This window comes from Rhineura floridana, chromosome 6, assembly GCF_030035675.1.
Source record: "Rhineura floridana isolate rRhiFlo1 chromosome 6, rRhiFlo1.hap2, whole genome shotgun sequence".
Taxonomy (NCBI): domain Eukaryota; kingdom Metazoa; phylum Chordata; class Lepidosauria; order Squamata; family Rhineuridae; genus Rhineura; species Rhineura floridana.
The window spans coordinates 36,927,092-36,951,745 of NC_084485.1; the positions used below are offsets into that span (position 1 = coordinate 36,927,092).

General features: G+C 41.1%; 1 protein-coding gene and 1 long non-coding RNA gene across 2 annotated transcripts in view; one reads left to right on the forward strand and one right to left on the reverse strand.

Annotated features, from left to right (window-relative positions):
* The first annotated feature begins 857 nt into the window (after nt 1-857).
* Nucleotides 858-3,876, forward strand: LOC133387208 (uncharacterized). Its single transcript, XR_009763413.1, has 3 exons — nt 858-1,267; nt 3,031-3,392; nt 3,606-3,876. It is a non-coding gene; the product is annotated as an uncharacterized LOC133387208 (long non-coding RNA).
* Nucleotides 3,877-5,741: 1,865 nt separating this feature from the next.
* TOP1 (DNA topoisomerase I) overlaps nt 5,742-24,654 on the reverse strand; it is a 134,672-nt gene continuing 115,759 nt past the window's right edge. Inside the window, exons 12-21 of the mRNA XM_061631492.1 lie at nt 23,815-24,002; nt 22,815-22,959; nt 22,165-22,308; nt 21,318-21,503; nt 20,528-20,596; nt 19,881-19,995; nt 17,147-17,274; nt 13,098-13,192; nt 8,658-8,807; nt 5,742-7,166 (exon numbers count right to left, since the gene is read on the reverse strand). Coding sequence (XP_061487476.1) covers nt 7,064-7,166; nt 8,658-8,807; nt 13,098-13,192; nt 17,147-17,274; nt 19,881-19,995; nt 20,528-20,596; nt 21,318-21,503; nt 22,165-22,308; nt 22,815-22,959; nt 23,815-24,002 — 1,323 coding nt within the window. The 3' untranslated portion in view covers nt 5,742-7,063. The remainder of the gene's footprint in view (nt 7,167-8,657; nt 8,808-13,097; nt 13,193-17,146; nt 17,275-19,880; nt 19,996-20,527; nt 20,597-21,317; nt 21,504-22,164; nt 22,309-22,814; nt 22,960-23,814; nt 24,003-24,654) is intronic.

Sequence of the window (24,654 nt, forward strand, 5' to 3'; positions counted from 1 at the left end):
GCTGAAAATGTAAGTACACTGTGCTGACTGGAAGTCCATATATGCCTGGACCCCCATTGTTGACTACAGCAGATGGAATTCTATTAGTGTGCATGATGCTTCCCCCAACATAGAAAATACCATACAGCACCCCTCTCCAAGAGTGCATGCAGTACTAGACCTAGCCCATGTTTTGCTGATCTGGGATATTCACTGTAGTTTTAGGCATCCTCTAGTTCTTTAACACTCATTTTATCTCCAACACAATGTTCTAAGATAGTGGTGTTGTTTTCTAAGAGAACATAGAGAAGCAAAATACAGTAATACCTCGCATTAACATACTCAATGTGACCAGAGCAAGTACGTAAACTGAAAATGTCCTTAAAGTGAAGCACTACCTTTTAAAACTTTTTTTTACCTCTCCTTCATGCGGAGCCTCAAAGCCCTGCGCTAAAGCCTTTGCTGCTGTGTTGCCACGCCTCTCAGCTGATCGCGATGGGGCCTCCCAGCTGATTTGCGGTGGCGCGATCGCGTCTATTTCCACCCCCACCTGCTAAAGCCTTTGCTGCTGCGCTGCGTTTCTGGAGAAATACAGGCATATGGAGCATGTACGTTATAGCGAGGAGACGTTAAGTGAAGCAACGATAAGTGGGGTATGCCTGTATTTAGAGAGACAAATACTATTTATACAGGAAAAATCTGTATTCTTATATATACAACTGCAGTCCAAAACCTCTGGCGGGCACCATATTGGCAAAGGTTGAGCTAGAGCCTCATCAGGGACATACAAAATATTAACGTGGAACAGCAGTGCATTTTGTATTCGGCCGCAAGACAGAGATTCATAACCATTACTGTTTTTATTAATCACAGTTGCAGCTCTCCCATCATCACCAGGAACTGAAGGGTACAGCACCGGGAAACGAAGGATGGACAAGGCGCCATACTTCCTTGTACTTACCATCAGGGCAGCTGGAAAACTGTGGGTACTGCTGGTCTGAACCTGGCTCCATTGTAGTGCCATTAGTGCAGATGGTTGGAGGTTTTACTGGAGCTTTCAGCCCAGAAGGATCAGGACACCCAAGGAGTTTGTAAACCTTCACCCAAGTTTGTATTAATGGCTTTCAACCAGTGTGTCAGTCTGACCAATTCATTACAGATTGAACAGCTCAAAGACTGCCTGAGCAGCAACAGAACTGCCAGCATCCTTAGTTGTCTTTCTGAAGGCTGCCAGGCCTACCATGTTTTCCTCATTCTCTTCCCCCCACCCCACCACCACCCTTTCGAGGTAAGGCATGCAGAAGTTACAAAATTCAATCCCTAGTATCTCCAAGTAGGGCTGTATTCAAAAATAGCAAATTTCAACATGGAATGTTTAGATTCAGGACTTCTGTCAAATGTTTAAGGGGCTGAAAAATGTTTGTTCACAACTGGAATGGGATCAGAAAGTGTCTCAAGTAATGTCAAAGTAAAACAAACATTTATCTAAAATATTATTGATCCCTCTGATCTTATCTGACCAAATTACAAGATATGTATTTCTACATTACAAATGATAAGGAAACAACTTAATGGTTTGTATCAGATCTGAAGCTAAGCAAGATGCTGGCTTTAAACTATTTCTGGATAGATTTTCCTAGCCCATTGCTATCTCCCATTTGGCAGCATTGTTCCTACCATGGGCCATGCATCACTGTTCTGAGAGGCCTTGGAACACTGGATTTCCTTCTTGTCTTAAATGCAGACAAAAGGAGGGAACTCCTAATGGGAAACACTGTCCCCTGAGATCACAGTCTTGGTTCCAAGCTTCCTGTCAATAACCTAGGCACAGAATAATTTGATTAAAATGGGATGAGGTTGGAGTCAGTGGGGGGAGCATGTATAAATAGAAAGCATGTCTAAACTAGGCAACTTTGTTCCCATTTTGGAGAAACAAGGTGTTTGCAGAGGACTTTACTATTTGCAGCTCTCACTAAAGTTAAAAAGGGTACAATGCCACTTGCTAGCCCAGTGTTCAATGTGATTAATTACCACCATGGTGCTCTGCATGCTGCGCAAAGTGGAATCTAGTACAGCAGTAGCAAAGAACGTGACCTGTTTAGTCACTGGTTCAAATTTCATCTTGGCCATAAAAGTGGCTTTAGGCAAACCACTATAGCCCTATCTGGGTGTCTTGCCCTCACACAATTACCATCATGTGACAAAGGAGAACAGGGCCCCACTTCCTGGTCTTACTTCCTCTGTTGTCCCATCACCTTCTATGGGTTTATTTATTTTATTTTATTTATTTATTGGATTTATTAGTCGCCCATCTGGGAGGATATCCAACCACTCTGGGCGACGTACAATCAGAAGTATAAAATTACAATGAACAATAGACATAAAGACATTTATACATTAAAATCACCACCAATAACTGCAGTGCCCACAGAACCTAATTTTAAGTTGTTCTGAGTTTATGGCTAACTTTAACTTATTTAAACTGTATCCCTGTTGTACCTTGCTTGGAAAAGGCAGGATATATTTAAATACATAGAAGTATTGAGAAGATCAATTTGAAATCCACAAGGAGGGTCTGAACTGGGGAGCCTGCTATATGCATGTAGGTTCCCCTATGTCATTTAGAACCCTGGTTGGTTGAGGAAGAATGCCCCAATAAGGCTTAAATTGTCTCATCTGCATTATGAAAATACTGACCTACCTTATACAACTATTGGAAGAATTATTGAGATAAGGCAAGTACACTGAAACCCTTATTAAAATGTATCAAAGCAACCCAGAGTTCCAGTAGTCAAGAGATGTACAGTCTTATCATCTATAGTTCCTAGTTTCTTCTCATACCTCCTCCATCTGTCCCATTGAGGTTACTCTATGCCGTTTATGAAATGCTAAGCAAAATGATTAAACAAAGCAAACATAAATATACTTCATATATAAGAATTTATTCCATCTGCAGGGTCAGTTTTTCCTTGCGTAAATGGAATTTGCAAGAAAGGCAGGAACCCAGAATACATACAAGTCTCCTTACTGTGACAATTGTTTCCTTTTCAGGGCTTGTTCAAATGATGTGTGATCTTGAAACATCAATTTCAGTCTCCAGTTTGAATCAGATTGAAACAAGGATGAAATGAGGGTAAGGGGCTGCTGTCATGTCCAATTCACTTGGAATAAATGAGTACCAAACACCATGCCCTTAGTATGCAACTGTGAAAGCCATTTGGAATCTGTAACACAGCAAACTCTGCTGCCCAAGATTTGACAGCTTCGTGTTTAGATGTGTGTGCTCAAAAGAGAGTTACAATGTACTGTTGTTATGTGCCTTCAAGCTGATTATGACTTATGGTGACCCTATGAATCAGCGACCTCCAACAGCATCTGTCGTGAACCACCCTGTTCAGTTCTTCTAAGTTCAGGTCTGTGGCTCCCTTTATGGAATCAACCCATCTCGTTTGGTCTTCCTCTTTTTCTACTCCCTTCTGTTTTTCCCAGCAGCATTGTCTTTTCTAGTGAATCATGTCTTCTCATGATGTGTCCAAAGTATGATAACCTCAGTTTCATCATTTTAGCTTCTAATGATAGTTCTGGTTTAATTTGTTCTAACACCCAATTATTTGTCTTTTTCGCAGTCCCTGGTATCTGCAAAGCTCTCCTCCAACACCACATTTCAAATAAGTTAATTTTTCTCTTACCTGGTTATTCACCGTCCAATTTTCACATCCATACGTAGAGATCGGGAATACCATGTTCTGAATGATCCTGAGTTTGGTGTTCAGTGATACATCTTTGCATTTGAGGATCTTTTCTAGTTCTCTCATAGCTACCCTCCACAGTCCTAGCCTTCTAATTTTTTTACTATTGTCTCGTTTGGTTAATGACTGTGCCAAAGTATTGATAATCCTTGACAAGTTCAATGTCCTCATTGTCAACTTTAAAGTTACATACATAAATCTTCTGTTATTATTACTTTAAGTCTGCTTGATGTTCAGCTGTAGTCCTGTTTTTGTGCTTTCCTCTTTAACTTTCAACAGCATTTATTTCAAATCATTACTGGTTTCTGCTAGTACATAAAGCACAAAATAAAGTGAAACAAAAATTTAATACATGTGTATTGTAAAACCAGCATAAAATCAGTAATAAAATTCTATATACAGTAATAAATCAATGCCCATACAAGATGAAATACAAAGTACAGCCAAATGCATTTCGGCAACAGTCTTCTTCAGTGGCCTTGTGATTTAACAGGCATACGCTACAGAAGATAAAAACATATTTAAACATTAATGACTCATGAGCGTCTCTCGATTTAAAAAAAATAGCTGTTTTAGGAGGGTATTGTGAACCTACTTGTATATAACCTTCATGGATAAAGACTGATACAATGGCAGTTCAAAGAAGGAAAATCTCTGTATAAAAAGTTTTAAAATTAAATTTTAATGAAATGCAATAATCACAGTAACAATAATTAGTAAAGCAAAGATTTCGCCATTGACACATACCATTTCTTCCTGTTGGAATATTTCAAAAAATAGCAACAAAATTTCACCAACATTATACATTCATCTTACACATATTGCTTTAGTTTCAATGCCTTATCAGCCAAGTTATTATAAGCATATTCACTACTGGGCCTAAAGGTGCATGACACTTGTGGAGTTTACTCCTCCAGTAGTGAATATGCTTATAATATCCCAGAGACACTCATCATGAGTAATTAATGTTTAAATATGTTTTTATCTTCTGCCTTTGTAGTGTATGTCTATTAAAACACAAGGCCACTGAAGAAGACTCTTGTCGAAACGCGTTTGGCTGTAGTTTGTATTTCATCTTGTAAGGGCATTGACTTATTACTGTATGTAGAATTTTATTACTGATTTTTTTGCTGGTTTTACAATACATGTATATTAATTTTTTGTTCCACTTCATTTTGTGCCTTATATGTGCACCTTAACAAAAACACAGTGCTCAAAAGAGAATTAAGGTTGATTCAAACATTTCAGTTCCTGTGTTGTGTTTAGATCTGTGTGGTCAATCTTTTCATTTATCCATATCTGTGAACAACAGTGGGATTTTAGGCTTCAGTTCCTTGGGGCTTCTAGTGTACCAGATGTCAAATGTCCCAATTTCTGAAGAAAAGTGAAAATGTGTCTTTTGTGCAAAGCCCCAAGATGAAATACCATTTACCCTTGTCAAAACTGGTTTTGTAGTGTGAATTAATACCATCTGGTACTGTATGTAAGAAAAGGTTTTAGCTCTCAAAACACATTTAACTTGAACATAAGACCCATGGAAGATGCACTGTTTGGAAGCAATGGCATTTCTTCCCAGTAAATATGCTCAACAGTTCTGAACCTTTGCAAGCCAAGAAAGCAAATGGCTTGATCTCCAGAAAAAGTGTAGAATGCAGTGCAATAAACAATTATTCTTAATGATTTGCTTCGAGAGAAGAGCGACAGAAACCAGCCCTGAAGAATAATGTGGGTAGAAGCAGAGAGAGATCCACAGACACAGGCTGCACTTTGAAAGCTATATAGGATCCAACACGCAAGCCATATACAAAATTATTCAGAGAATTGGCCGTCTACAATTTGGCTGTCAATGTCTATGGTGCAGAAGGCCACAAAGGATCTTCACTGTACCTCCAGACCACAGTTCCTCAGGCATTTCATCCTGACACCTCCCCCACAGCATCACTTTACAGCTATTGGCCTGCAGCCAGCCATTCGCCTCTTTGGGTACAAGAACACACAGATGCTGGCATTGCATTGAGTTGTAGGAATTTATTTTAAATAACCTACAGTTGATTAAAAGGGAATTCATGATAAAAATAGAAGATACTTGTTGAGGAAAGACTGCGGGAAACTTGTCTTTGCACCACACTAAGCTAACAATGCCTCTAAAACTAATGGATTATAGCAAAAAAGGGTTCACATTAAAATTCTGCTTTAATTTTTTTTAAATTTTTGTACACAATTACAAAAGAAAAAAAAAATAAAAAGCCCTAAAATCTTGATTATTTTTCCTTTTTTTTTTTTGGACCAAAGCTCACTTCCCTCAAAATTTTATTGACCTGTGAAAGTTCTTTTTACATAATAAAATCTTTCAAGTAAAAGAGAGGAGGGCGGAGGTTTCTTTTTTTAAAAAAGGGGGGAGAAAAAAACCTGCCAAAAAAGGGAAACAAAACCCACAAATGTGGATATTTCTGATATATATATATCTATCTATATATATATATATTATGTACTCAGAACAAAGTATGATGGGAAAACATTTTGTCACCAATTTATTTGTACTCATAATGCATTAACCCTCACAGCCTTTTCCTTCCTACCCTCTGCAAATCTACATGATCTTTAAGATCAAGAAAAAAAGTTTAAATATTTTAAAATAATTAATAGTAGCAAAAATTCACATTAACACAAAAGAAAAAAGAAAATAACACTCAAGTCAGGAAGGATATTCCCATCATGCTTTGCTTTGAAGAGATGTTGTGTTTTTATTATAGGTTTTCAATACCATGATGGCGGCAAGTAAAAAGGAAAACTAGGTGTTTCCATCACGACCGTTGTGGCCAGAGACAGTGTGCTGAGGGCTTAAGTTGTGTTAAATTAATGAGGGGACAGGGGGCGGGAAATTAAGGGAGTCCATTTTCTATTAAAATATAGAAGTTATTGCAAAACCCTAACTGTAAAAACACACCAATATCTCATTGGATTTTGTATACAGTAGCTAATGATTTCATTTCCAAGCTCCTCAGTGTAACGGTGAATTTGCCTGGCAGAAGGTTAACAAATTCCCCCATCCACTTGTCCTCCCTCCAGAGATAAAAACACAAACCATACAGCTAGAATTTGGGTTTCTGAAACAGGTTTAAATACGTTGTCCATAGGACAACTGGCTCAGCAACTCTATAATATTTCCAGGCCTATCTTCTCTCAAAGATGTTGGGTATTTTATCAGACGCTAACTTTCCCCTCCCAACGCTCCCCCCCATATAAAGGACAAGTAAGGCTCACAGTTTTATCATTCTCCCTAAAACCAGGCTACTCCCCTTCTCTTTCATTAAATCCAGCCCATTAAAACCAGGTTAAAATTCATAGTCTTCATCTGCCATATCAATTGCCCAGGCAAATTTCTCCCGTTGGGTTTTGTTATATATCTTCTCTATAGGTATTCCAAATTTCTTGCACCTGCAGAGAGGAAGAAAGAGAAAATGAAAAATACTTAACAGCAACAGATACACACTCTGAAGGTCCCAAAGACCAGTTGTTTGGCACAGTAGAGCTGTTCTCTCATTCACCTTCCATGCATACACCGACCACATAGCAGGGAAGGTGGACTGTGCAGGCTGACCTCAGCGCCATCATCTGTATGCCTTCCAGCCCTGCCCTCCTTCATCCATGCACTCAGTAGACTGGTTAGAATGGGGACAGCAGGTGTGGTCTCACTTCCCACTCCATATGCACAATGTATGGATGGAAAATGAAGAAGATAAGAGCCTAGTAAGTCCAACCTTTCTTAAGATGAAGAGCAGATTTCTATGTGATGTTCTGGCAAAATTTTGCAGTAACTCTACTGTCTGTACCCATTGCTTATGTGAATTACCACACACACACAAACCCGCAATACTGGAGCAATATATTTTTATTGTTGTACTTTATGACATTGTGATGTTAAATTATTATAAGCCACTCTCATTACTGCACAGGCATTAGGAGGGCAAGTTATAGATCTTTAAATAAATCTATTAAAGTCAAACTTCTGCAAACGCACCTACTGGACAGAAGTGTGCGTGCATGCAGGCACTCAAGCATGCATCTGCAAAAACCAAACACTATCCTGACAGCCTAGCTTCTTAACAGTGCGTTTTCACCAAGTCATGAGACTACAGTAGCAAAGCCACCCTGCCCTATGGTCTTATGTTGCTCTATCAGTTCAGAGGTTTGTGGCTATAACCAGATGCATTATCAACATTATTTATAGTTTACATTCAAGCATCCATGAGGTTGGCTACACAAAAGAAGCAGTGAATGTGTGTGGTAACAATGCTAACTGGATGGACTGTACCATTTCAGACTGTAGGTGAGGAATCACCTATTTAAATATTCTGTCATAATAAACCCTGCAGCTAAGCTAGAATCCTTCTCCCCAACATGTTACTTTTGCACATGGAAGAGTTTTTTTAAAATAAAAAATAGAAATGGAAGAACACTTAAATATATTTTTCACCCATTGTCTGAAAGGTACAGGACAGTCAGAGCTACATCTATCAGTCTCTCTTGATTGCACGTTACCTATGCCTGTCACTTCTAGTGTGTACATCCCTTGTCTTCCCAAAGGAAGTGCAAATTCTGACAACAGCTAACGGATTTGGCAATGTGAAAGTCCTGCATGGTGCTCTAAAGTCCCAAAGATCATCACCTGATGTCACTGTGATGTCAGGAAACTGACCGTTGGGCAACCCAACCCACCTGTCAAACTGGGCCCATGAGAAGTAAGGGAGGCCTGCCAGCCAGATCAAATCCCCCACCAGTGCCTTACAGCATAGAGGGGCTCACCTACCCCATGTCAGTCAAACTACAAAAATCCATCCCAGCAGAACTGCTGCCTATTTTCCTTTCAAAGACTGAAGGAAGACAATGTGATGGGGCCTACAATTTCTTCTCCAGGCAACAGCTTACCAGGCAACAGAAATTCTAGGATCCAGATAATTTAGTTTGGAGGTTCCCAAGGCTATTTGCTTGTTTTCCTCTCGGTCTGTAGCCTGGACCTCCAACTTCATCAGTTGCTCCTCAACTCTTTGTACTGCTTTCTTCTTACTTTCTACAGTCCTATAAGGGGCAAGAAAAAAATATCAGCAGGTAACTATAAATGGCTTTTCAGCACATTGTTCTTTGATGGGAAAAGAACATCAGAACAGATCTGCTGGCTCAGACCAAACACCTATTTAGTCCAGTATCCTATTTCCCATAGTGGCCAGCCAGATGCCTACAGGAAGCCTGCAAGCAGGCCATGAACACAATAGCCCTCTCCCTCACTTGCTCCTTGGCGAATGGTATTCAGAGTCATGCTGCTTCTGATCTTGCAGGAAGTATACAGCCATCATGACTGGCAGTCACTGGTGGATCCTATAGTTTAACTTTGCACTGTGTGGAGTACTTTCTCTTGTCTTTTCTGAATCTCTGAACACTCAGCGTCACCGAATGACCCCATGCCCTAGTCTCATACAAGGGAAAGAAAAAACTCATCTCTATCTACTTTCTCCACGTTAATCATAACTTTATACACACTTCATGTCTCCCCCTTACTTTTTCTAAGTTAAAAATCCCCCAAATGTTGTAACCTTTCCTCATAAGGATGTTGCTCCACATGCTTGATCATTTGGGCTGCCCTTTTCTACACCTTTTCCAACTCTACAATATTTTTTTGAGATATGGCAATCAGAACTGTACATAGTGGTACAAGTGTGGTTGCACCACAGATTTATTTAAAGCAGTAGCAGCTAAGCTGGTACTCCCCCCCCCGGATGTTGTTGTGCTCCAACTCCCCTCAGTCTCAGTGAACATAGTCAACCGTCAGGGATGATGCGAGTTGTAGTCCAACAACATTTGGAGGGCACTAAGTAAGCTATTCTTGTATGAAGGCATTACGATATTGGTGGTTATATTTGTAATCCATTTTCTAACAAACCCTAGCATGCATTCAGCTTTTTCACATCTGCTGAACATTTTGTCAACATTTTCACTGAGCTAGTCACCACCATCCCAAGTTCCCTTTCTGTCAATGCCAGTTCAGGCCTCACCAATGTGTAAGTAAAGTTTGGATTTTTTATGCCCCAATATGTATCACTTTAAATTATTTACATTGAACATTTGCCATTTTAATGCTCATCCCTCCCCCAGTTATTTTATTGAGAATCACAAGTATTTACATGTATCAGAGACACCAGTAAACAAATAAAACTCTAGGCTAAAGAGAAGACCTGACAACTACAATGGCATGACAGCTGAAGTATATCAGCATTATCATATTCATCAGCTAAAGGGATGTTGTTGTCAAGGCAGAAAACATCAGTTGATAATTTCCCAATACTTGAATTATTTTTCTGAATTGAAGCTTATAGGGCTGCAAGTGTACTAACTGTCTTCTTACTATAAAATATTAAACAACTCCATTCTGCAAAAAGATGCCTGTTTTACCTGTCCCTTGATGGCATGAATTCAATGTGTAAGCTTCTCTGCAATGACAATTTTATATCTGAGATCTACAGCAGGAGTCCTATTGCTCTTCTGCAATTGTATTACCACAGGTCTGGCACAGACAAATATGAATCTATTAAAGTCCTTAAATATTATGTTCCCTCTGACCCCCAAAATAAACACAGTGAAAGTAGCATTAATTTCAGTCTTTTAACAATTGCTTGCCCAGGAATGGGGTTGATCAACTCAAGTTATCTCATCCTATAATCTCACTACCTCCGGACACTCCCACCTCAGATGAATATAAGTGTCCCATTAATTGCAATCTCTCCAACACTTTGGAGACACTACCTACCACATGTGCTAATCTCACCAGGGTAGATACCATCTGTGGACTGCTTTTAATGAATTTTCTCTGATGTATGCAGAAAGAGATCACAGCTGTTTCATCTTCCAGATGCTATCCCAGTGACAAGGTGAAATTTCCTCCCTCCCCTCTCTCAAACTGCTCTAAGGCAGACCATATTTCCTGTGGTGTTTTCTGTTAATGTAGACTGTATCTTTCAAACCAAACCCCTTGAATCATTTTCTGCACCCAAAACCAAGGCTCAGTTTAGATTGCCATATCTTCTGTATCATAAATGTGCACCTTGTGAATGAACTGAAGGGTTGTGCAATTGTATGAGAGTCTGTGAGAAGGAAATGTTGTGAACCTGCAAAGGGGTATCTTTTGAGTCTGAAAGTTCCATCTCCAGCCAAGCCTTGTTTTTATTATCCAGTAACAGATAAAGTAATTGGTGCAACACAGCTTCATAATGTTTTTTTTCAAATGTGAAACTCCCCTCCCCCCATGCATTGTCCTTTTGTATAGTAAATCACAACCAAGTCTGGCCCTTTTATTCTGAAATATAATGTTGTTAACAGAAGTTTGCCATGTTTCAGGAAGCACCTGAACCATGAACAGGAGCTTGAGAAGGATTTACATTTTTAATCATAACTATTTTACCTAACATGGGTCCATTCTGAGATTTCCAGCTTTTCATTTCTTTTCTAATTCTTTTGAGTACTAGAAATACAGTTTTTTGGCATCTGAACCCCCAGATATCTGATTTAAAGTTAAATCTAATCTCTACAGCACACCTGATCTGTATTTACATTTTGGGAGTTCCCCCAGTTTGGAGAGATCCTTTTGGAGCACTACACACTCCCCATTTGTTCTACCACCCTGAATAATTTGGTACCATTAGCACCCTGCTCACCCCTAACTCCAGAAAATTTATGAACATATTAAAAAGCACTAGTCCCCAAAATTGGAGGGGGGATGGGGGATCCACTCACATGGAATGGAACAGGCTACATGCTTAGCTGCATATCAGTTAACTCCATGCTGAACTGAGAAGGGAACGGTCATCATTTTCTTATATTAAAAGTGGAAAATGTTTGCAGCAGGCTAGAAAGACCAGAGTTGTTTACTTTTAACTTGTTCTTTGAGTGTCTATTGAAGGTGTGGGGAACCTTTGGCCCTACAGTTGTCACTGAACTACAACTCTCATTGCTGGGGCTGATGAGAGCTGTAGTTCAGCAACATCTGGAGACCAAAGATGCCCCACATCTGGTCTATTGCATAGTTCCACTGTTGGGAGTGTGAACACCTAGGAAAGGCCAAAATGTTAGAAAACTGTAGGTGAATTGGTGGTTCCAACCAGCTGATTCAATCTGGCCTCTGGGACCTGTCAGTTCTGAAGTAGTGTCTTGTATACCACTGTTAGGCTGGGCAGAACAACTTGTCAGGACTAAAATGGAGGTAGTACTGCCAGGTCAGGTGAAGTGTGTGAGTTGCTGTTTGAACCAGCAGCACCTGACACTCCTCAATGCTCACGGGAGAGATGCCTCAAAGTCTCACCATCATTGTAGAGGTTCCAATGTGCCCCTTTACCTAGAACTAAGAAGTCTAAAGTGCTGCCAACTCAGAAATGGCATGCAGTTCCAGAGGCATGTTGTATGTGGGCTCTTGTATGTCTGAGCATTCATTTAGGAGAAGAAAAACAACATATCTAGCCCTCAAGGAGCAGTGCAAAGGCAAAAATTGCTCAAGGTCAGAAATGTGAAGAGATTACCCCTACAAGGACAGCATGACAGTAGCGGGCATGGCCAACACATGCATGTGCATGCATATATACACTCACCACACATACAGGTACATTCTGACAGCCTCTCTCCTGTTCTTCTATTGATGATCAGCAGAGGAGCCAAGGCAGGGCATGAAGTTGTCTTCCTCATTGCAGCGCTGGGAGGAGTGCTTCCTCTCCTCCTGGCCCAGCAATGTGATGGAAAGGAAAATAGCTCTCTGCTCTTTAGAGATTGATCCCAGTGCTGCGATTACTCCAAAGCCCCATCTGCTTACCTTTCAAAGGAGCCTCTTCTACCTCTGGTGCTGCACTATTGATAGATGATCTTAGACTCAGGGAACAGGAAGAAGCATTCCTTACTGTTTCCTGGATGCAAACACCTCTCAACAAGATGCTGTGCCAGAGGCAGAAGAGGTGCCCAATTTTACTAGGGTCTAGTGTGCCACTTGAAGCAGCTTAGCAGGCTGGATCTGGCCCATCACCCCGATCTACAAGGTCAATGCATGCAACTAAAACATCCAAATTAGCCAGTCCTCCAGTTCGCAACACATTTCCCAGTTTGGGTCTTGTGAATCCTCCTTGAATTTTGTCAATTACTGGCATAAATCTAACGACAGATCTGAAGGAGCTTTGGGTGTTGGGTGGAATGAGCTACTGACCTAGGGAAGACTGTTCAGAGGAGAAGGAGGATTTGGGCCATTTTAACAGAGATCTCACTCTGAGCTGAAGTTGCCCACCCTGTGTGCCACACCGAAATGTTTGGACACACGTGTGTCACGGCACCCAGACTTACTTTTTAGACTTCTCATCCCTCCGGACCTTGGCATCAGCTTTGGCGCTTTTCAGTTCTCTTTTGGCATCAGCCAACTGTTCCTTCTTGGCATCAATCTAGGAAAGGCAAAACACCAACAGAAAGCAAGAGATGGCAGGAGTGAAATTGACAAGCTGAAAATAGCTGAACATTGATTCACTTACCATGAATGGGCCTTCTAGGTTGACATGGGGAGACATTCAACTTAAGAGTGTTTTCTCTCCCGATTTGCCCAAGGCAGGAACAAGTGACTTGAAGATTTGTATTGACAAGAGTCTATACGAGCTCCTCCTTCAGTTTCATCCATGACTAAGCTTAAAGCAAAGAGTAGATTCCAAAACAGTGACAGATAGATAAGTAAAAAAAGGAAGGTGATGTAACCTGGCATGAAATGGAAGCTGTGAAGCCATAAAGTGTATGAATAGGCAGCCATCATAATAGACTAGGGTGTGGGAGTGGATGTCTCCCTATGGCAGCCTAGAAGGCCCATTCACAGCAAGAGAACCAACATTCCTTTCTCAGATTGGCATTGAGATAGAAAGGCATGCCGAAGCTAGGCAAGATCTATGGGCAAGTTCCAAACAAATCAGTGGCTGTCCAAACTGGAGGGAGAATGTTCTGGAGAATGCTCCTTCCAAAGGTTGCTTCTGTAGGTGCACACAGGTCCAACTTGCAATACCTAGTGAATATAGACGGCAATGACTATATGGCTGCACAGCAATGTCAACAATGCCAATGTTAGCGGAAAGGGTTGCTGATGCCTTAGTGAAATGTGCCATGATCTGTAGAGGAGCAGGCAAATGTTGAATTTCACAGGCTAAGCAAGGAAAGATTATGCAAAAAACAAAGAGCAAACCTGAGCACAAAGGCAGAGAAGAAGAAGAGATGGGGAAAACACGTCTGCTTTGGGCAAAGGTAGGAACTAAACTGAAGGAGGCACTTGTGTGAGGACATTCAAGTCATGTGTCATTGCCTGGTTGAATCAGGAGACACAGCCCTCTGAGGATGCCTCCTATGCCAACCTGAGAAGAGTCAAGGTTTCTTCCAGCAACCACTTGATGTATCACAAGTCCAAGAGCACTGTCAGACTAAAAAAACCCTGGCTGGAATCCTAAGTCTGCTTCTGCTGGCAGGAGCGTCCCTGAGCAGTTTCCCCGTATATGGCACTGCCACCAGTTGAAGGGGCAAGAGGAGATGGCTTTTATCCATCCCCCTCTTTCCTCTGTAGCTCCTTGTGCGCCCCCTGAAAATCTGCTCCAAAGGGTTGAAGGACTCTCCAGAACACCATGAGAGGTGGTGCAGAGGGGAATCAACAAAAATTGCCTCCCTGCAGCAGGATCCTCTGCTGGTTCCAATTCTATTCCTGGAACCCAACTTTGAATCCCAGCCCCTAAAAGTATGAGCGCAAATGTTGTTAGCATTTACATCATATCAGATATGCTAGGAAAAGATCAAATTTCAAATACGTAAACATCCCTCCCCCCTTTCAGGAGAGATTTAGCTCTGCACAACTCAAAAGCTGTCTACATGGCCTATGCAACTGGTACAACAGAAGGTATCACCCAATGTATTTTAGGACTAACTTAGCAACCTCTAACCTAAATTATGTATCTATGTTGTCAATCAGTGGGGGAGAGAATCAGTTAAAGAAATCTGACTATTTTGGGAAGATGGACATGGATTGTCTCTCTAACTAACAACGCTACCACCAGCAGGCTTGAGTGAACAATTTCCCAACCAACAGGGAGAAATCCTGGGAAAGCTGTGGGTTGCAACTTAATTACATCTAGGAAAAAACCCAGGGCTCAGGAAAAGTTAAAAAAAGACTCAAAGGTGCAATTACACAAAGCAGGGCCAATAAACCTTCATAAGAATAATGGAATTCAGAAAACAAAGTGTACAATACAATCTGTCAACTGGTGACTAGGGGAGGAGTCTATGAAGCCATGTAGCTGGAACTCTTCAGATATTGCTAGACTACAACTCTCATCATTCCCAATGCAGTGTTAAAGGTTCAGATATACTGTACTAGGTCATGTGAGGAAATTTTCTCTGCCCTTCCAATAATGGTTTCTCTCTAAAGCAGAGATGGGGAACCTGCGGCCTTGCAGACGTCATTGGACTCCCAAGTACCATCAGTTCCAGCCAGCATAGTCAATGGTTGGTATGAGGGGACTTGTAGCCCAGTAACATCCAAGCTCTAGTCTAAAGAATGAAAAGTAGATGTTGCAGGACCTGCGGCAGACTAAGCAGGGATCTGAAGCTGAAGACTGACAGTTCATTCACCTAAGCTGTGACTGACAGACTCTTCAGCTCCGCTAAAAATAATGGTACAAGTGAGTTGGGGTGGGGGGAGTGAAGGCAAACAAGTCGTTATCGTTTTATCAAAGCTGTCAGTCCTAACAACTGAAGCAGCCAGGTTAGATATTATGAAAGCCAAAAAGAACACCCCACTGATTAATAAAACAGACTCAGGCTATAAACCAACCTAACCACAATGACCTCAGGATGTTTGTCAGAAATAACCTGAAAAGTAAAAGGGTGATTTAGATGAGAAGAACAGAAGCAAAAGCTGAAACTATATAGGCTTGCACTTTTGTCAGGGAGGAAGGCAGATAATGCAAATTATCATGGGTCTTTGAGACTGTAGGTTAAACCTCAATCATCCTCAAGCCATGGGCAGGAATAGCTATCGGTTCTGAACTTACTTTAAGTTCACAAGATCATGAGAAAACCATAGCCTTTAAAGCAGGCTGGGGAACCTTTGGCCCTCCAGATGTTGCTGGACTCCAACTCCCACCATTCCAGACTGCTGACCATGTTGGCTGGGGTTGATGGGAACTGGAGTCCAACAACATCCGGAAAGGCTAAGATTCACAGGCCTGCTTTAAGGAAACCTGCACAGAAACCTTTAGAAGAATAAGACCTGGTCTACGCAGATAGTTTATCATGTGGTAAAACTGATGTTGGACTTAGCTATTTCAAACTGAAGGTGGGAGTAGGGTTATACATTCAAACATTTCTTCATTTGGCAATGTGGAGTTGGGGGCAGAGGGAATAACCCTGCATACTGAAAATGAGAACATCAAAGCAATGTCTAGGACAGAACCTTTCTGCCTGCCATTTCATTTTGTAGATACAGGGAGCATTTGTCATTCAGAAGAGGCATTCAGTCATATGATTTCCCCATCTATAGGTCTCAAGCAGTACAGTGCAAGTACAGTTTTGCCATGTGAATTGCTGTTTGTGTAGATGAGCTGTTAAGTCCTGGCTGAGGTCAATTGGTCAAGATGCTTTCAAATACAATCTCAAAGCTTTTCTGGGGCACTGATTTTTATGATGTGCCAGGGAAGCCTCAGGAAAGCTCCCAAGCATTTGTATCAACAGCTGAGCCTCTTGTGGTCCTCTAAATCAAGTTACACCTTTCTTCAAGGGTCTCTGTGTAACAGGTGGGATCTATGGAACCAGGAGCAGAATTTTGCCTTGTTCAAAGGGGCTTTTACACCTTTCTCCTTCCTGATGCAGCCCCCTATAATCCCCCCAAAAGCTGCCCCTGAGAGTTGGTGGCCCCCCTACAATGGCATGGGAAATGACAACGATTGCGGCTAGAGGAAGGAAATGTCAAAAAACGAAGACTGTCATTGCACAAAAGGGCTTTCTGGTCATACAAAGGGCTCTCTGGATCTTGCTCACTGTCTTAGGAGTCAATTGGGATAGAAAAATGTAGTATAATATCAGAGAGCTGGTGGAGCCAAAAGGTATTTCTGGGAAATTTTTGGCTTCTTGGCTTTATAGATATTACTAGCTAACTTTAGCGCAACTCAGTCGGAAACAGCAAAGACAGCTTGGTGAGAAGAGGAAGGATTTGAAGAACAATTCTCTGTAATAAAACCAAACACGTTTCTCCTCCCCAAAAATCAGAGAAACCAGCTTCACTAGTGAAGTACTTTCAGAGGAGAGCCTGATACAAATCACTTAAGAAACCGAGGTAGTTGAACTCAATCTTTTAATCAAAGGAAGCAATCAGTTACCTTGCTCTGTAAAGTCATCATGGATTTCTCAAATGTCTTTGGAGGCGCCCTCTGGTGGTTGCAGAGAATAGCAACAGCTCTATTGGCACGGTTATAAGACAGGATCTTTGCTGGGATGTTATCCTCCGCTGGAAAAGTTAAAAAAATAACATAAGAAATTTGCATTTCAGTATGGAAAAGTCTAGTTCCCTGTTGGATAATTTCACTTTTTCCATACAGAAGAGATAATAGCAGCTCAGCTCTTAGGTAGCTGTGCCTTACCTACAAGGAGACTGGAGGCTGTAGCTTAAAAGTAGAGCACATGTTTTGCATGCTGAAGGTCTGAGGTTCAATACCCAGCATATCTAGTTAAGGATCTCATATAGCAGAGGTGAGAAGTACAGTTCAGAATAACAATGGCACTCAAAAGCACATGTTTTGGGGATGGTCCATAGCTTAGTGGTACAGCACATATTCTGCATGCAGAAGAGCTCATGTTCAATCCGTGGCAGTAAATAGGATCAGGTAACAGGTGACTGGAAAGGCCAGTGCCTGAGAGCAGGGAGAGCTGATGCTAGAGTAAATACTGGGACAGATGAAAAAATACCCTGACTTGGTATAAGGCAGCTTCTTATGTTCCCTAAGCACCTAAGAAGTGATTTGAACACCTTAAAGAACTATGAAAATGCTAACAACAATTTGTATTCTAGTGTATGTGCTCCAGTGTTCAGTATAAACCCTTTACATTTCAGCAGTCTCCAATCTATTTGCATTTGTCTCTTGGATTCCTTCTCCGCCTTGCTGGCACCAATGGATTTTGAAAAGGCACACTGTTGTGCAAAGAAATGGACAAACATAGTACAGTAGGGCCCCGCTTTATGGCACTTTGCTTTACAGTGATTCGCTAATACAGCGGTCTTAATTAGACACAATTAGACTAAAGCCCCACTCATACAGCACTTGTTCTGCTTTTACGGCGGTTTTCGGGCATCGTGTGCCTTTCTATTCAATGGGTTCTGCTTTACAGCGGGGTCTGGAACGTAACCCGCCGTATGAGTGGGGCCCTCCTGTATCCTTATCTGGCACAGCCCAAGAGTCAAGAGTCAAACCTGCCTTCATCATGGACAGATTATCTGATCAAGGTGCGTATCACAGGAGCACAGGATATCCACTGGGGTAGGGGATTGTAATGATTTCCCCCTGGAGACTAAGGAAACCAAATGGATTCTAGAAGGTTATTTGCCAAGTGGTTTTGCTAGCTGTCCTATTTCTGGCCTGGTTGATTTAGGGCTCCCTTTGCCAACCTGGTGCCCTCCAGATGTTTTGGACTATAGCTTTCATTATGGAAGCTGTAGTACAAAACATCTGAAGAGAATCAGATTGGTAAAGGCTGATTCAGGGTATCATGTCATCTCAGGCCATAGATACTATCCCTACACTCTATTAACTTTCCATCTGAAATGTTTCAATGAACCCTTGAAGATGACTTCAAAGCTGCAGAATTCTGTGGCCTGCCTTTTGGTTAGGGTGACATGTGGTGAGCATCTATTCTTGCCCACCTGGCACTGGCTGACAGCTAGCTCCTGGATGAATTCAAAGTGCTGCTGTTTAGGTTTTCAAACCCTTAATTGACTAGAGGTGTGTATCTGAAAGAACTCCTTTTCCCATGCATTTTTCCTCTGTTGGCTGTGAAGGCACAGATTCCAGTTCCTTCCTCTTCAGAAATTCAGAGCAATGAAGACCTGGAACAGGGCTCACTCAGTAATGGCAACTTTGGAACTCTCTGTCCAGTGAAACTTGCCTAACTGCATCTTTATATTCTACCACCTTGTAAAAAACTTTGAGAGGGCCATTCCTGAGGTTGTCTGGGAATGACACCAGTTTTCCTGTTGATAGGGGATTCTACTGCTTGTAAAAAAATATTTTTTGGTCTTTTTATTGGATGATAGCAGACTGCTCTGTAAATAAAGTTATCATCATAATTAAGTAATATGTTAATTATTTGCATTAATTGAGCAGAGGCATGGTTGATTATTCAAGGACTGTGATGCAAAATTACATGACCAATGCTACAAGGATATGTCACCATGAGGGGCCAGATTCCTGAAAGCCTTCTTATAAATGTGCCTCCACATGGTAAAATACAGATTTGTGGTCATCTCTGTTTCACTCTGGAGGAACTTATTTTCAAATAGAATTAGCCATAGAAAGATTATGGAGATTTCTTATTCCATGGTAAAATTCTGAAAATACATACTTTGCCATCACAACCTTGGCATGAACCTGGCTTCTACCATCACCTTACATAAAGAAAGACAGCTTCAATCAGTCAAAAAGGAGTTGAAAAGAACTTTGAGAATACATGAGTGGTGCTTTAAAATTGCAACTGTATTAATCCTGATGTCCAAATGCTAATATACTGTGGCTTTCCTCATAATTTTGAGGGCCAGAAACTAATTTTCATTGAAGAACAACACTTCCAATTTTGCATTTGCTTGCTGTAGATGAAACAAACATAGCTTTCAGTATAGCACAAATTACTCTGATTATAGTGGTTAAAGATGCTTTCACTTAACCATGGAATAGCAACTTTATTCAGGGTGGCTCAAAAATAATTGCCTCTGAACAAACAGGGAACTGTGGAGCAGCTCAAGTAATATCCAGCCAGAGGCTCTTAAATCTGTATCTGAATCAGTGTTACAATCAACATAGGGAGAGGAAGATGATAAGATGCCCTAATCCAAAAAGTACTTACCGGTTGTAAGCTCCTTTAGCTGCTGCTGTAGCGTAATAGAGGCATTATATGTTCGAAATACCTTGGCTGTCAGCCCTTCCATAAGGTCTTGAAGATGTTTATTTAAGATACTAGTCTAAGGGGTAGAAAAAAACCCAGGGAGGGGAGATTAATTAATCCCAGCACTCATCACCAGAATTCCTTTCACCTAAGCATTTGAATCCTCCTTATTCTCACTATTTGAGGAGATGAACGTTTCTGTATTGACATCTACTTAACCTTTTGGAACAAGGATGTGAATCTAGGACTATATACAACACTTCCCCAAACAGCACATGGAACTCTGAAACTGAGCTTGCGGTACTTATTTTTGTTTTCAGTGCAGGACACCCTATAAAAAAAAAAAGTTCTCAGGACGGCTTACAGGATAAGCAAGTTAAATAATAAAAAACAGTAACACATTATAATGTGATGCAGCATTAAAAGTAAACTCCAAATTAAGATGCACCACAAGCAGCATGTGAAAAACTGGCCCTTCCCCCAAGCCACTGTAAAGGGAACTATCACCACAACAAGAATTTAGACTTATTTATTTTTTATTATTTTTAAAATCAAGATTATGGTGCTATAAGATTAATTCTCAAGTATCTGGTATGGAAGGTACTCACATTGAGCCTGTCAAAGAGATCATCTTCAGGCTGCTTATTCTCCATGAACAACTGAAGATTCTTAAAAACCTACAAAGCAAATAGATAGGAAAGAAGAAAGGCATTACAGCATAAAACAAAGAAACTGGATGGATGCAATGGTGGTACAGAGTGCTCCTCACTAATTCATGTTGATATGCTTACATGTACACATTGCTGAGGGATCACTGTTCTCTACAGGCTTACAGGAAATGTGCTGGTGGATCTTGCTAAGAAGGGATAGGAGTATATTGGTCACTATCCATCACTGGTGAAAACAAAATAGTAACAAAAGCTTCTTTGATGGAAGAGGCAAATCAAAGAGTTTGGGCACTGAGGTGCAGAGGAACTGGGGGGCAGGGAGAAGCACAACAGAGATTTACAAAACTGCAAGTGCTATGGAAATAGCGAAGAGAATGAAAACTGAATATAGATCCATTATCCATGAAGATTAAATGGAACCACCAGGTTGAGTGGCAATATGCCCATCAGATGCCAGGAACAAAGAACAGGGGAGGACTATTGCTTTTGATTGCTAATGGGCTTCCCGGAGGAATCTACTGAGTCACTGTTGGAACCTGAATGCTGGACCAGATGGACCTTTGGTTTGACCAAGCAGGGAAATTCTTATCTTTAGATGGACTCTTTGCATACTCCAGATCAGATCTAAAGAACCACCAGAAGGTGAAGCAAGTTCACAGAAAACGTGGAGACTTTTCGGACTCCCCTCTTGCCTTTCATTAAATGATGCAGCCCAAGAAAAATTCCTTACCCTCTTCTCAACAGGGACTTTGTTATAGTATCGTATGGAGTCTTTTCCAAGGAAGTCAAACTCTACCACATATTCCTGGCCATCCAATTCTGGATGCAAATTAATATGTTCTACACGTAGAGAGCAGCAGCCCACTGTGTCAGCCGTCTCCCCTTCCTCTTTTTCATTACCAGCTCTCAGAGCAAGCTACAAATATGAAACAGTGAAGGAGAGGAGTGAGATGTTACAAATAGTAATCAAAACAGGTGGAGGCATTTTTAACATTGGTCAGCCAAGCACGAAGCTGCTTCAGGATTTTTTGAGCTAAGAAACTATCAGTTTAAACTCCAAAGTTGAGATTCGAGCATTCGCAAATGCAACTAAAATAATACACTAAGCTTTGTCACAAGGAAACAAGTTCTCAAATTTGCTTAGGCAACTGGGGGCCCATCTGTACCTAGTTCAGGTGTCTTAATAAATTAACATGGAGCATTGCTTATCGGTAAGTTAGGGCAACCCAGCTTTATTGGTACTGATGCTGCATCAATACCCCATTTATCATCATTTAACTCCAGAACAATTGCTGTAGAAAGATCTGTCCACTTATGATGCCATTTCTTAATGGCACTGCAAAAGATAGTGTGTACACACGCGAGTTGAGAGACATTCTGAGGAAAGCGGGCAGAGCTTTGCCTGCATACACATTGACTCAGCCCATAAGCAACCATGAAAAGTAATCCATTTGGCAAAGAAAACTGTTGTGCTGTAGAAGTTACCAGTTTCAGACCAAGGTTTCAACAAGCCTATGCTCAGGAACCCTGCCTAGATAATAGAAAAGGCACAAACTGGAAGAGTGACAGATCCTCACTTTGTCAATGAAGTACAGCGCAACAGCTCTCTGCCGCACTTTCATCTCTTTGGACTTCCAGTCTTCTCGATAATTATTTCGAATTTTATCTACACATTTCTTCAATCTCCGAGCAGTCTCATATTTCTGCCAGTCCTTCTCACCCTGCAGAGGCAATCAGAAGGAACAACATGATAATCTGCTCCAGAGTATGAGGGCTCCAGTTCAGAGATGGGGCACATTTTAGAGTATTTTTCAAGATTTCCTCATTGCCATTATACAGACATTATTTGACTTGATTGCTGCTTCCTATTTCAGAAGCACACAAGTGGTTAAGAAGTTTTTAAGATATACTAAGTTGGTAGCAAGAGTCACAAAATGAAACAAAGTACTCTTTGGATCTTCCATTCAACAATACATCCTTCCCTAAGGTCTGCAGCTCAGCAGTAGAGCAACGCTTTGCATGCAGAAGGTCCCTTGTTCACAATTCCAGCATCTACAGGCAAGGCTTGGAAAGACATGTCTGAAATCCTGGACAGCTGCTTGCAGTTAGTGTAGATAGTGCAGAGCTAGATGAAGCAATGGGTTGACTTGATAATAAAGCAGATTCCTATTTTATTCAGCACTGGGCATGTCCGAAGTAGCCTGCACGTTTTCAGATAAACTATCACCTTGATTCTAGAGCTGGGGTTCAACATGATGTACTTAATAGATCCTTGGATATTCTCCGTCCATGACACCAACCAGGTCACCTTGTTATCATGTCGGACTTCTTTCCATTTATGTCCAGGTGGAGGTGGAGGAACTTTAGAATCCCTGAACAGGGGAAAAACAGGAACACAGAAATGGTTTAAACCGAACAGACTACAGAAGAAATTATAACTACCAGCAAAATACATTTTAGAAAATCATCTCTTCTGTTTGGTTCAGAGAGTCCCAAATATGGATTTATAGCACTATAAATCAAAATGAGTGTTACAATATGTCAACTGCCTAGATTTGCCAGATTTTTATAGGCCTCAAGCCTGACAAGCAGAAAAACTGAAGAGAGCAAACATTTGGTTTGATTCTTGCAAATTTCTGCTTAAGCTTCATGTAAATATCAAGTTTGAAAGCAAGGAACCCCAGAAGATTTTCAACAGATCTGATACAGTAAGCATAGTGGGCAAAAGAGATCCTATGTTATTACACTATGCCAGGGACACTGGTCTGGCTGGAGCTGTACTCCCCACATCTACTTTTAAGATTCAAGAGCTACCACGATATCTAAGTCTTGGCCTGGTCGGCAGACTGCCTAAGTGCCCCAAAAGCCACTCTGAGCTTCCCAAAGGAAGATATAAAGGCAGCAACCACCACCCACTAATATTTAGATTAATAAGCTGATCCAAACATTTGAATTTTGCTACTCGTATATGTTAAAAAAAAACTTTACAAACTACTGATGTGCCAGTATTTTGTGAATTACAGTGAAAAGTTCACAGTTGGCACTGAAGGTGGTATGTGCTGGCCTTCCACTCCTGAATGGTACTGTTGAAGGTGAGGCCCTGTACAGAAACAATAGATTCTAATGCTTGACAGAGAGGCTATCCGGGGTGAGAAGCTTGAACACAGCTGCTGCACATTGCAACCAGCAGTCTCCCCTGGCTAGCGTGCAATATCTTCCATGCTCACTTGCTACAATTGATGATGATGTCTTCTGGCATTATCCGTCTCTTCAGCATGCCCATTTTGGGATGGTTGCCACGCCCTCTGAAGAGACCTGGAGGCTCAATCTTAAAGTTGGCAATTCTTTCCTTATGATTATCCATGATACAATAGCCATATTCTTTTAATAACCGCTCGTTCTCCTCTTTAATTTTCTAGGGGAAAGCACACAGGCACAAAACAGGAAAAATTACAATGTACCCAAAGCCACAATATAAATTATTCAGAGCCAAAGTTAGAATAAATTTGTTAGCTCCATCCAAGTCGTGCTGTAAAAGACATTTTTACAAGTACTGCAAGTACAGTGCAAGAAAGCAGCTGTGCTCCCAAGAGCGTTATTAGTTATAGCCTGGTCAACACATTGCAGGAAGGACTGGAAATGTCCTCAGCATGATTATTTGTACCTTCAGTGGCTATAACATGTGCATCCACATTCCTAACTGCACAGTCCTATACATGTCTAATCAGAAGTTAGTCCCACCAAGTTCAGCTGGGTTTACTTCAAGGTAAGAAGGTACAAGGTTACAGCTCAAGGCTGGAATCCTAGGCACACATTCCCAGAAGTCCAACTGAACAGTGGACAATTAAACATGCATAGGATCAGGCTATAAATTATGCAAATCAAAGCCATGCAAATTAACTTCTTCTACTTCCCACCTGTTGAATTTGAGGCTACTTGCTCATGAACAAGAATTTGGTGAGGGCAGGTTTGGGTAGTACTACTGCCACCGTAACCCTTCTCAACCACCCTCCCCTTTTATCTTTGACCAAAGTTTAAGCCTATGGACAGAGTTTTACTTACCTTTA